At 43.9% G+C, this 12337-nt stretch overlaps 1 protein-coding gene across 1 annotated transcript in view; it reads right to left on the bottom strand.

The window, feature by feature from the left end:
* Nucleotides 1-343: 343 nt before the first annotated feature.
* ZBTB8B (zinc finger and BTB domain containing 8B) overlaps nucleotides 344-12337 on the bottom strand; it is a 50281-nt gene continuing 38287 nt past the window's right edge. The window contains exon 5 of the mRNA XM_069757048.1: nucleotides 344-1602. Coding sequence (XP_069613149.1) covers nucleotides 1312-1602 — 291 coding nt within the window. The 3' untranslated portion in view covers nucleotides 344-1311. The remainder of the gene's footprint in view (nucleotides 1603-12337) is intronic.

Genomic DNA, 12337 nt, shown 5'->3' with positions numbered 1-12337 from the left:
AGGATAGCTAGCAATTTCACACTCATTTATCTCCAGTTATAACTTGCTCCAGAGCAGTAGGAGGTTGTTGTGATGCAGATATACATATGTGTAACAGAAGCCTTGGACCTGCACACCTCTACAGGGGATTTACAAACTCTATATGGTACTGCAAAATCATGTGGATTATGTTGCCCTATGAAAAGTTTTGTTGCACTATTATCAGTCACTGTCACATCCTGACATGCAGTGATTGAAAAAGAGATATATTTGGAATTAGATCGTAATTTTATTCATCCCTATGTATAGCAATTGCCATGTGATCACTAGGATCCTGCAACAAAAGTGTGTAGGCCCAGCCCAATCTTGTAACGTATTTAATGAGACATTCTTGGTCTTTCCTTAGTTTCATGGTGTCTGATTCTCATAATGACACAAGTGGACAACACAACCCTCTCCATATTTGTCTGTAAAAACATGTCCTGGATATTAGCTGCTACTGTGAATTTTCACATGACGAGATTTGCTTTTAAGAGCCAAGAAATATGAATGAGTAGATTGTGAGAGTAGTGTAAGGGTATGTACACACAGGATCTCCAGTCGGTTCTTTAAAGTAGATTTTTCCTGAAACGCTGGAGCACTTCAGAGCAAATATGCCTGGCTGTAATCATGCAACCGGGCTCCGATTCCCCTAGTTTGTGTACCATGAATCAGGTGACAAGTTCTCTTTAAAAATTACCTACAATCCATGAATGCCTACTTAAAAATAACGGTGAATGCATACAATATCACATAGGGCGGAAATAGAACTTTGTTTTACTCTATTACATTACTGAAAGGAACATTTTGTAAGACAGAACTGTAGAACCATCTACATAAGATCATCAGTCCAGGCTGGGTAAAGATGTAAAAATGTCTGAAGAGGCTAATACGTTACCTTTTCACTGATGAAAATAAGGAGAGTCACTTGACTGCCATTTTGTGTTGAATCTGAAGTGATAACAGAATACAGACTGGGGTCGGTCTCATCCAAGCTCACCAGTTCGCAGACATAAGAAGAAGAGCATTCCAGGAGATGCATATCAAAATTAAGACAAAGTCATCTGACATTGGATAAACAAAAGGAGTTTAGTGCACAGCACTAAAATAACCAAGAGTAAAATAGAAAATGTCCTGCTGCTACTGAAGTAGTAGCACTGTACAGAACCAAGAAAGCTTAGAACCCGCTGACTACCAACAGTGGTAAAAAAAAGGACGGCATGAGCTTTCTAGTTTGATGCTACCTAGACGGCCTGTGTAAAAAGGGGACCGCAGGATCTTCTCACGTGTGCATCACATTAGTACTTCCCTGTGTATCTGTTCTTTATCTTCCACATCCTCCTCCTCCGCCACGTCATTCTCATCACCAGACTCAATGTAAATAGGCCAGTCTCCATCTCCTTCATCCTTGTCCATGCTTTCTGAAGCAGCTTCTGTGTGGCCTGGATGCTGGGAGTCATCATTTGTAGTTGTGACACATGTGCAACTGTCACACAAACCAAAACGCCTCAAACCAGGAGACAAACTGCTGGTAAAAGTACGACGGCAACCTTTACAGATGATGGGACGGTTGGAGCGATGAACCTGGGAAAGCAAAGGTAATATTGACATTTTCTGTATTTATCCAATGCAGCAAATAAATGTACAGAATTCCCTGTTATGCTATTTTGGACTTACTGTCATGCCATAGCAAGTGTGAACTATACAATAAATAGTTAAAATGCTAATTCTTTTTTTGGAATTCCCTTTGGCCTTCCATCAGGTTGTTGTATTCTGTTGTAAGCAGTGACAATGAATCGGTTTCGGCTCTTTAACCCCTTTACCCCCAAGGGCGGTTTGCACATTAATGACCGGGCCAATTTTTACAATTCTGACCACTGTCCCTTTATAAGATTATAACTCTGGAACGCTTCAACGGATCCCGGTGATTCTGACATTGTTTTCTCGTGACATATTGTACTTCATGTTCGAGGTAAAATTTATTTAATATTACCTGCGTTTGTGAAAAAAAAGGAAATTTGGCAAACATTTTTCAATTTTCCAACTTTCAATTTTTATGCCCTTAAATCACAGAGATATGTCACACGAAATACTTAATAAGTAACATTTCCCACATGTCTACTTTACATCAGCACAATTTTGGAACCCAAATTTTTTTTTTCTTAGCGATTTATAAGGGTTAAAAGTTGACCAGCAATTTCTCATTCTTACAACACCATTTTTTTTTTTAGGGACCACATCACATTTGAAGTCACTTTGAGGGGTCAATATGATAGAAAATACCCAAGTGTGACACCATTCTAAAAACGGCACCCCCAAGGTGCTCAAAACCACATTCAAGAAGTTTATTAACCCTTCAGGTGTTTCACAGGAATTTTTGGAATGTTTAAATAAAAATGAACATTTAAACTTTATTTCTTCACAAAAATTTTTTTACTTTAGCTCCAATTTGTTTTATTTTTACCAAGAGTAACAGGACAAATTGCACAAGAACTTTTGGGGTCCAATTTCTCCTAAGTACGCAGATACCCCATATGTGAGGGTAAACCACTGTTTGGGCACATGGCAGAGCTCGGAAAGGAAGAGGAGCACCATTTGACTTTTCAATGCAAAATTGACTGGAATTGAGATGGGACGCCATGTCGCGTTTGGAGAGCCCCTGATGTGCCTAAACATTGAAACCCCCCACAAGTGACACCATTTTGGAAAGTAGACCCCCTAAGGAACTTATTTAGATGTGTGGTGAGCACTTTGAACGCCAAGTGTTTCACTACAGTTTATAATGAAGAGCCGTGAAAATAATTTTTTTTTAATTTTTTCCACAAACATTATATTTTAGCCCCCAGGTTTGTATTTTCCCAAGTGTAATAGGAGAAATTGGACCCCAAACGTTGTTGTCCAATTTGCCCCGAGTACGCTGATACCCCATATGTGTGGGGGGGGGGAATGGAGGGGGAACCACTGTTTGGGTGCATGGCAGAGCTCGGAAGGGAAGGAGCGCCGTTTGGAATGCAGATTTAGATGGATTGGTCTGCAGGCGTCACATTGCATTTGCAGAGCCCCTAATGTACCTAAACAGTAGAAACCCCCCACAAGTGACCCCATATTGGAAACTAGACCCCCAAAAGGAGCTTATCTAGATGTGTTGTGAGAACTTTGAACCCCCAAGTGTTTCACTACAGTATATAGCAAAGAGCCGTGAAAATAAAAAATCCTTTTTTTTTTTCCCTCCCCACACAAATTTTTTTTTAGCCCCCAGGTTTGTATTTTCCCAAGGGTAACAGGAGAAATTGGACCCCAAAAGTTGTTGTCCAATTTGTCCCGAGTACACTGATACCCCATATATTGGGGTAAACTCCTGTTTGGGTGCACGGGAGAGCTCGGAAGGGAAGGAGCACTGTTTTACTTTTTCAACGCAGAATTGGCTGGAATTGAGATCAGACGCCATGTCACGTTTGGAGAGCCCCTGATGTGCCTAAACAGTGGAAACCCCCCCCCCCCCAATTCTAACTGAAACCCTAACGCAAACTGTTGTGAATTCTGTGGTCAAGCTCCCTCCTGTGGTCATGAGTGGTACTTCGGCTGGTTCTGTCTATGAGCTTCCTCTGGTGGATGTGAGTGGGGCTGCGGCTTCTGAGTTTCCTTCCTCAGGTGACGAGGTTAAGTCGTTAGGTGCTGCTCTATTTAACTCCACCTAGTTCTTTGTTCCTGGCCTCCAGTCAATGTTCCAGTATTGGTCTTGCTTTCTCCTGGATCGTTCTTGTGGCCTGTCTGCCCTGCATAAGCTAAGTTTTGCTTGTGTTACTTTTGTTTGCTATATTTTCTGTCCAGCTTGCTATATTGGTTTTTCTTGCTTGCTGGAAGCTCTGAGACGCAGAGGGAGCACCTCCGTACCGTTAGTCGGTGCGGAGGGTCTTTTTGCGCCCTCTGCGTGGTTGTTTGTAGGTTTTTGTGCTGACCGCAAAGCTATCTTTCCTATCCTCGGTCTATCGGGCCTCACTTTCCTAAAATCTATTTAATCTCTGTGTTTGTATTTTCATCTTTACTCACAGTCATTATATGTGGGGGGCTGCCTTTTCCTTTGGCGAATTTCTCTGAGGCAAGGTAGGCTTATTTTTCTATCTTCAGGGCTAGCTAGTTTCTCAGGCTGTGCCCGAGGCGCCTAGGTCTGGTCAGGAGCGCTCCACGGCTACCTCTAGTGTGGTGTGATAGGATTAGGGATTGCGGTCAGCAGAGTTCCCACGTCTCAGAGCTCGTCCTATGTTATTAGTAACTATCAGGTCACTTGTGTGCTCTTAACCACTAGGTCCATTGTGGTTCTGAATCACCAGTTCATAACAGCAAATACACCCCTAATCCCAACCCTAACCACACCCCTAACCCTAACCCCAACCCTAATCCCAACCGTAAATTAAATCCAAACTCTAACTTTAGTCCCAACCCTAACCCCAACCCTAACTGGAGCCCCAACCCTAACGGGAAAATAGAAAAATACATTTTTTTAATTTTATTATTTTTCCCTAACTAAGGGGGTGATGAAGGGGGGGGGGGGTTAATTTACTTTTATAGCGGGGTTCTTTTAGTGGGTTTTTATGATTGGCAGCCGTCATACACACTAAAACATGCTTTTTATTGCAAAAAACAGTTTTTGCGTCTCCACATTTTGAGAACTATAATTTTTCCATATTTTGGTCCACAGAGTCATGTGAGGTTTTCTTTTTTGCGGGACAAGTTGACGATTTTATAGGTACCATTTTTGGGCACGTGACATTTTTTGATCGCTTTTTATTCTTATTTTTGTGAGGCAGAATGAACAAAAACTAGCTATTCATGAATTTCTTTTGGGGGGACGCTTATACCATTCTGCGTTTGGTAAAATTGATAAAGCAGTTTTATTCTTCGGGTCAGAACGATTACAGCGATACCTCATTTATATCTTTTTTTATGTTCTGGGGCTTTTATATGATAAAAACGAATTTATATAAAAAAATAATTCTTTTTGCATCGCTTTATTCTGAGGACTATAACTTTTTTATTTTTTCATTGATGACCCTATGGCGGCCCGTTTTTTGCGGGACAAGATGAAGTTTTCAGCGGTACCATGTTATTTATATCCGTCTTTTTGATTGCATGTTATTCCCCTTTTTTTGGCAGTATGATAATAAAGCGTTTTTTGCCTTTTTTTTACGGTGCTCACTGAAGGGGTTAACTAGTGGGACAGTTTATAGGTTGGGTCGTTATGGACGCGGCGATACTAAATACGTGTACTTTTATTGTTTTTTTTTTCATTTAGATAAAGAAATGTATTTATTGGAAGTGTGTGTGTGTGTGTGTGTGTGTGTGTGTGTGTGTGTGTGTATATATATATAGATATATATAGATATATATATATATATATATATATATATATATATATATATACACATATACATATACATATATATATATTTTTTTTTTTTTTTTTTTTTTTTTTTGTGGTGCCAAGGGGAAAAGTACTAGAAAACAGATATGTTTCTCCCTGTTTCATTTCATATGTATCACGGTATTGATTGTGAAGCTATTTATTTCTCTGTAATCCGGTCCTGGTTTCTTTAGTGATCAGCCTGAAAGCTCTGGTGCTTCCCTTCCACACATACAATCCAGCTTTTGCTTCAGCTGATATAATCAGGAACTGCTGGGATCTCAGTCTCTCATCTGCTGGTCTGGGAAGCTGACACAGTAAGGTTGCACAAACTTCTTTCTTGTTGTGTAGGTTTATTTTGCAGTTAGTATCTTGTTGTTAGTTAGTGGCCAGACGGCCTTAGACATTTTATTTCATGTTTGGCACGTGTAACATTGTACGGTAAATGTGTACAATAAATACACCTGACACATACCTGTGTGGAACTCGCTAGCCTGCTATTGTTCGTTGTGACTCCATAGCCACCTGCTTGGGCCAAAGCAGAGATCCCTGATGAGCTATATTCCCACAAATGGTTTTGAGAATGCGGGCATAGTGGCTGTTGGACTGACTACAGATAAAGTGCTCTGTGTATGTCCTGGCTGAAAGCTCATGTGCTTTTGAAGAGCCAAGAGTCCAGTAATATGGAGGAACTAGTGAAACAGTTATTGCAGGCAAATGTGCAACAACAGCAGACCAATACTTACTTCCAGCAAGCCCTGGACCAGCAAAACCAGATTCAGCAAGAGCAGTTGAATGCAATAAAGCAGGCTTTGATTCGGCAGCCCGAGATGAGAGGGATCATGCACAAAGTGTTGCTGGTGCACGGAAAGCCGTACAAAAAAACCCTGCTTAAAATGACTGCTGACGATGATGTAGAAGCGTATCTCGCCGTATTTGAACGTATTGCAGAACGTGAGCATTTACCGGTGGACATGTGGGCTGAAGTGGTTGCGCCATTTCTGAGTGGAGATCCACAAAAGGCCTATTACGATTTAAGTGGAGTGGATGCTATGGACTATACCAAATTAAAAAGCAAAATCCTGGCAAGGCTGGGAGTAAACACATATGTACGAGCACAGAGGGTACATTTATGGACTTTTGTGGAAGATCAGCCAGCCCGCTCACAAATGCATGATCTTATCCATCTAGTAAAAAATGGCTGCAACCAGAGATTTTGACATCTGCAGAGATGGTGGAAAGTGTTGTTCTAGACAAGTACCTCCGGTCCTTGCCCCCTAAGATACAGAGGTGGGTTGGACAAGGTGACCCATATACAGCCGACCAGTTGGTGAATATGGTCGAACGCTACAATGCTTCCGAAAGCCTACTCCAAGGGACGTTATCACCTCGCTGGGCTCCCAAGAAATCGCCAGAAAATACTGCCTACTTCATCTTCAAAAGAAGAGAACGTTGCAATAAAGGGTAGACCCACAAAGAACTATGGAGGCGGTACGGTCTCACAGCAATTCAGCAGACCCTATCAGGCGTCTCCGGCGAGGAAGCAAGGACCTAAACAATGTTGGCGATGTCGCGAGCTTGGCCATGTAGCAGCTAACTGCCCAATGACTACAGAGGCAATGGACTGTAACGCTAGGAGACGCCTTTCGTTATATGTACAGTCGGTCTGTGTTGCAGAGGTCCTCACAGGAAATGAACGACACGTGTGTTGCCTCGAGGTCGACGGCCATAGTGTGAATGCCGTCTTGGATTCCGGCAGTCAAGTAACTCTGGTACATGCCAGTTTGGTGGACCCTAGAGCCCTAACGAACTCAACCCTGGGCATTAGTTGCATCCATGGCGATATAAAAAACAACCCCACTGCCTGGGTCACCCTTGCCACGCCAGTAGGAACCAAAAGACCTCAAGCGGCAGTCCTAAAGTCTATGGGACATGATGTAATATTGGGGAGAGACTTTCCCTTATTTTGGGACTTGTGGAGCCTTAAAAATGGCATGAGCACTCTAGTTGAGGAGGGTACCGTGGGGCTAACCCCTGAGCTATTGCAGCGGGGGGTGGCGGTAGAGCAACTAGTGGTGCCCAAGTCCTTTCGCCAGGTAGTTTTGGAACTGGCACATAAACATCCCTTGGGGGGACACCTGGCCGGAGAAAAAAACAAAACACCGTATTCTGCAGCGTTTCTTTTGGCCGGGTCTAGGGGGGGGGGGGGGACGTGACCCGGTATTGTCAGTCCTGTCCTACGTGTCAATTGACCACACCTATGTCACATTTTAGAAGCCCCCTTGTGCCCGTACCAATAATAGAGGTGCCCTTCGAGAGGATAGCAATGGATATAGTGGGTCCATTGGTTAAATCTGCCAGGGGACATCAGTACATTTTGGTAGTACTAGATTATGCCACTCGTTGCCCTGAAGCAGTGCCTCTGCGGAATGCCAATGCGAAAGCAATTTCAAAGGAGCTTGTTAATATGTTTTCTCGCACCGGCATTCCGAAAGAAATACTAACAGATCAGGGAACCCCCTTTATGTCTCGAATACTTAAGGACTTGTGTAAGCTACTAAAAATCTCCCACTTGCGTACTTCAGTATATCACCCTCAGACTGACGGGTTGGTGGAGCGATTTAATAAAACCCTGAAGGGAATGTTGAAAAGGGTAGTAGATAAGGACGGGAGGGATTGGGATGCTCTCCTACCATATCTCCTGTTCGCTATACGGGAAGTACCCCAATCCTCCACAGGCTTTTCGCCTTTTGAGTTAGTTTACGGGCGATGTCCTAGAGGCCTGTTAGATATTGCTAAAGAGACTTGGGAACAAGAGGTGACTCCTTATCGCAGTGTAATTGAACACGTAATGCTTATGCAAGATAGAATTGAGGCGGTCATGCCAATAGTTAAAGAATGTTTAGAACGTGTGCAACAGGCCCAAAGCACGGTATATAACCGAGCGGCTAAAACATGAGTCTTTCAACCCGGAGACAGGGTGTTAGTATTAGTACCTACTGTAGAAAATAAATTTCTTGCGAAGTGGCAGGGCCCATACGAGGTGTTGGAGAGAATAGGTGAAGTGAATTATAAGATATATCAACCAGACAAGAGGAAAACCGAACAAATCTACCACATAAACTTGCTTAAGGCCTGGCGGGATAGGGAGAGTCTAATGACAAAAGCCACCCTTAATGATGGACCTCGTAGGGCACCCCCATCTGTGGTAAATGACCCCCAGGTAGCATTGCCAGAGGTGGGTATTGCAGAGACACTATCCGAAAGTCAAAAACGAGAGACCAAGGAATTTATACAGAAAAACGCAGAGGTTTTTTCAGAGCTTCCTGGTCGTACTCACTTAATTAAACACGACATTGTTACTGATCCACAGGTGCGTGTACGACTAAAACCATATCGAATTCCGGAGGCTCGGAGACAAGCCATTGCCCAGGAAGTCGAGAAAATGTTAGAACTTGGAGTCATTGAAGAGTCCCGGAGTGATTGGGCTAGCCCAATCGTGCTAGTGCCCAAACCCGATGGGACTATTAGATTTTGTAATGATTTTCGGAAATTAAATGAGGTATCGAAATTCGATGCCTACCCGATGCCGAGAGTTGATGAACTTATAGAGAGACTGGGTTCGGCCAGGTACATATCTACTATTGACTTAACAAAAGGTTATTGGCAGATTCCCCTCACGGATTCAGCCAAAGAGAAAACAGCCTTTGTAACGCCCCAGGGACTGTTCCAGTACCGTGATATGCCATTTGGGTTGCATGGTGCTGCAGCCACCTTCCAAGTAATAGATATTGTCCTTAAACCCCACGTCCAGTATGTGTCCGCATTCTTGGACGATATCATTGTCTTTAGTGATGACTGGGACACACATTTGTCAAAAGTCCAAGCCGTCTTAGACTCGATAAAAACTGCTGGGTTAACTGCCAATCCTAAGAAATGTACCTTGGGATTGGAAGAGGCTCGCTATCTGGGATATAGCATAGGGCGAGGAGTCGTAAAGCCACAGACCAATAAAGTGGACGCTATTCTGAATTGGCCATGACCGGTCAACAAAAAACAGGTCGGAGCCTTTTTAGGGATTGTTGGCTATTATAGGCGCTTCATTAAAAATTTTGCCACCATCGCGGCCCCTCTCACAGAGCTTACCAAGGGCTCGAAATCTATCACAATAAAGTGGAACGCAGAAGCAGAGAAGGCCTTTCAGTATTTGAAAACGGTCCTCTGTGACCAACCAGTGTTGGTTGCCCCTGACTTTAAACGGGAGTTTATTGTCCAAACGGACGCCTCTGGTGTCGGCCTCGGTGCAGTGTTGTCACAGGAAGTGAATGGCGAGGAACACCCAGTAAGCTATCTGAGCAGGAAGCTTACCAGGGCAGAAAAGAATTATAGCGTGGTTAAGCGCGAAGCCCTGGCTGTGAAATGGACCCTATTCACCTTACGCTATTATTTACTAGGTCGCCAATTTAGGCTAGTAACGGACCATTCACCCCTAACATGGATGTCCCGCGCAAAAGAGGGCAATGCGAGGGTGACACGCTGGTTCTTGGCATTACAACCTTTTAACTTTTCCGTTGAGCACAGGGCAGGCGCAGCGCACGGGAATGCAGATGCGTTATCCAGAACACGCTGCTTAGTGACTCATCGTGTCCGACCCTACAGGCTCGAACAAAGGAAGGGGGTATGTGAGGTGCCAAGGGGAGAAGTACTAGAAAACAGATATGTTTCTCCCCGTTTCATTTCATATGTATCACGGTATTGATTGTGAAGCTATTTATTTCTCTGTAATCCGGTCCTGGTTTCTTTAGTGATCAGCCTGAAAGCTCTAGTGCTTCCCTTCCACACATACAATCCAGCTTTTGCTTCAGCTGATATAATCAGGAACTGCTGGGATCTCAGTCTCTCATCTGCTGGTCTGGGAAGCTGACACAGTAAGGTTGCACAAACTTCTTTCTTGTTGTGTAGGGTTTATTTTGCAGTTAGTATCTTGTTGTTAGTTAGTGGCCAGACGGCCTTAGACATTTTATTTCATGTTTGGCACGTGTAACATTGTACGGCAAATGTGTACAATAAATACACCTGACACATACCTGTGTGGAACTCGCTAGCCTGCTATTGTTCGTTGTGACTTCATAGCCACCTGCTTGGGCCAAAGCAGAGATCCCCGATGAGCTATATCATATACTGACCATCCGAAGAGCCCGTTGTAGTTCCGGCGCCTGTGTGCGGTGCACCCGGCAGCTTCCGGTCCCAGGATTGGTATGAGCACAGGACCTGTGATGACGTCGCGGTCACATGACCGTGACGTCATGGAAGGTCCTTCTCCCATAGCTTCTTTGGAAGCGGAAGCTGCCGCTTGCAGTGACGATGAGAGGGCGCGACGGCGGAGGGTGAGAATAAGGTGTTTTTTTTTAAATTATTATTATTTTTAACATTAGATCGTTTTACTATTGATGCTGCATACGCATCAATAGTAAAAAGTTGGTCACACAGGGTTAATAGCTGCGTAACCGGAGTGCGTTACACCGCGGTCCGGTAACGCTGGCATTAACCCTGTGTGAGGACTGACTGGAGGGGAGTATGGAGCAGGCACTGACTGACTGCGGAGGAGGAAAGAGCGGCCATATTGCCGCCGTACTGTGGCCGTCGCTGATTGGTCATGGCAATGGTCGTGGGCGTTTTGCCACGACCAATCAGCGACTTGGATTCCATGACAGACAGAGGCCGCGACCAATGAATATCTGTGACAGAAAGACAGACAGACAGAAGTGACCCTTAGACAATTATATAGTAGATCTATATATATCCTATATATAAAGCTGAATGTGAGTGTGAGTATATAATTATATATATATCCGGGATTGGTCTGGACCCCGAGAGCGTCATAGGCTATGTTGTGAGGCGAAATTTTAACCCCGGGCATTCCAATTCACCAAACAATTTTGCCCCTATCTACATAATGGGGAAAAGTGAAAGGAAAAGTGTTGGAGGCAAATTGACAGCTGCCAGATGTGAACAAGGGGGACTTAAAGAATGAGAGCGATGGCGCCAAAGAGTATATACCGTACAGTTGCTAAGGTGGGGCCCCGACATGGGATACTCGCCACACACGGGGATATGAACACACACAAAATGCGCCACACACTACCATGTGCTTGAACACATATACCACCCTCAGCACACATTTCACCACACATACACCAACCTCGCCACATAAAAGTCGAAACACAAAAGTCGCCGCTCAAAACTCACCACGCGCAAAACTCTCCACATGCAAAACTAGGCTCACGCAAAACTTGCACACGCGGAAAAATTGCCACATGCACAAAAGTTGCAACACATGCAAAAGTTGCCTCACACAAAACCTGCACATACTCAAAACGCACCACACATAAAACTCGCCACGCACAAAACTCGCCATGCGCAAAACTTGCTGCACACAACTTGCTACACTAACCTGTCACATGCAACTCGACACACAAAAAGTTGCTACACGCATGTCGCCACATGCAACTCAACACACACAGCTTGACACATGAAACTCGCCCCAACACACACACAAGTCTGGTATTATCCTTCAAAAATAAAAATCTGATTAATAAGCAGACAAACTACAAGAGCAACAAATGTACCATATAGGAAATACGGCAGCTGTCAGTCACATGACCTGTCGATTATGTGTATGTGTGAGCTAATATATACTGCCAGGGGGGAGGGCTTCCTGTTGGCTGGGGATTTATCAGGCTGCCAATTTAGCTTACAAATACGGAGGTAAAAATACTGACCAAATAACGTGTGAATGAGGTCTAATACAGGAGGAGATGACATACAGATATATACTATATACAGGGGAGATGACACAGGTACATTCTATATACAGGGGAGATGACACAGGTACATTCTATATACAGGGGAGATGAC

The sequence above is a fragment of the Ranitomeya imitator genome, chromosome 3 (genome assembly GCF_032444005.1).
Source record: "Ranitomeya imitator isolate aRanImi1 chromosome 3, aRanImi1.pri, whole genome shotgun sequence".
NCBI lineage: Eukaryota > Metazoa > Chordata > Amphibia > Anura > Dendrobatidae > Ranitomeya > Ranitomeya imitator.
This window is presented reverse-complemented; position numbering and strand designations above follow the sequence as displayed.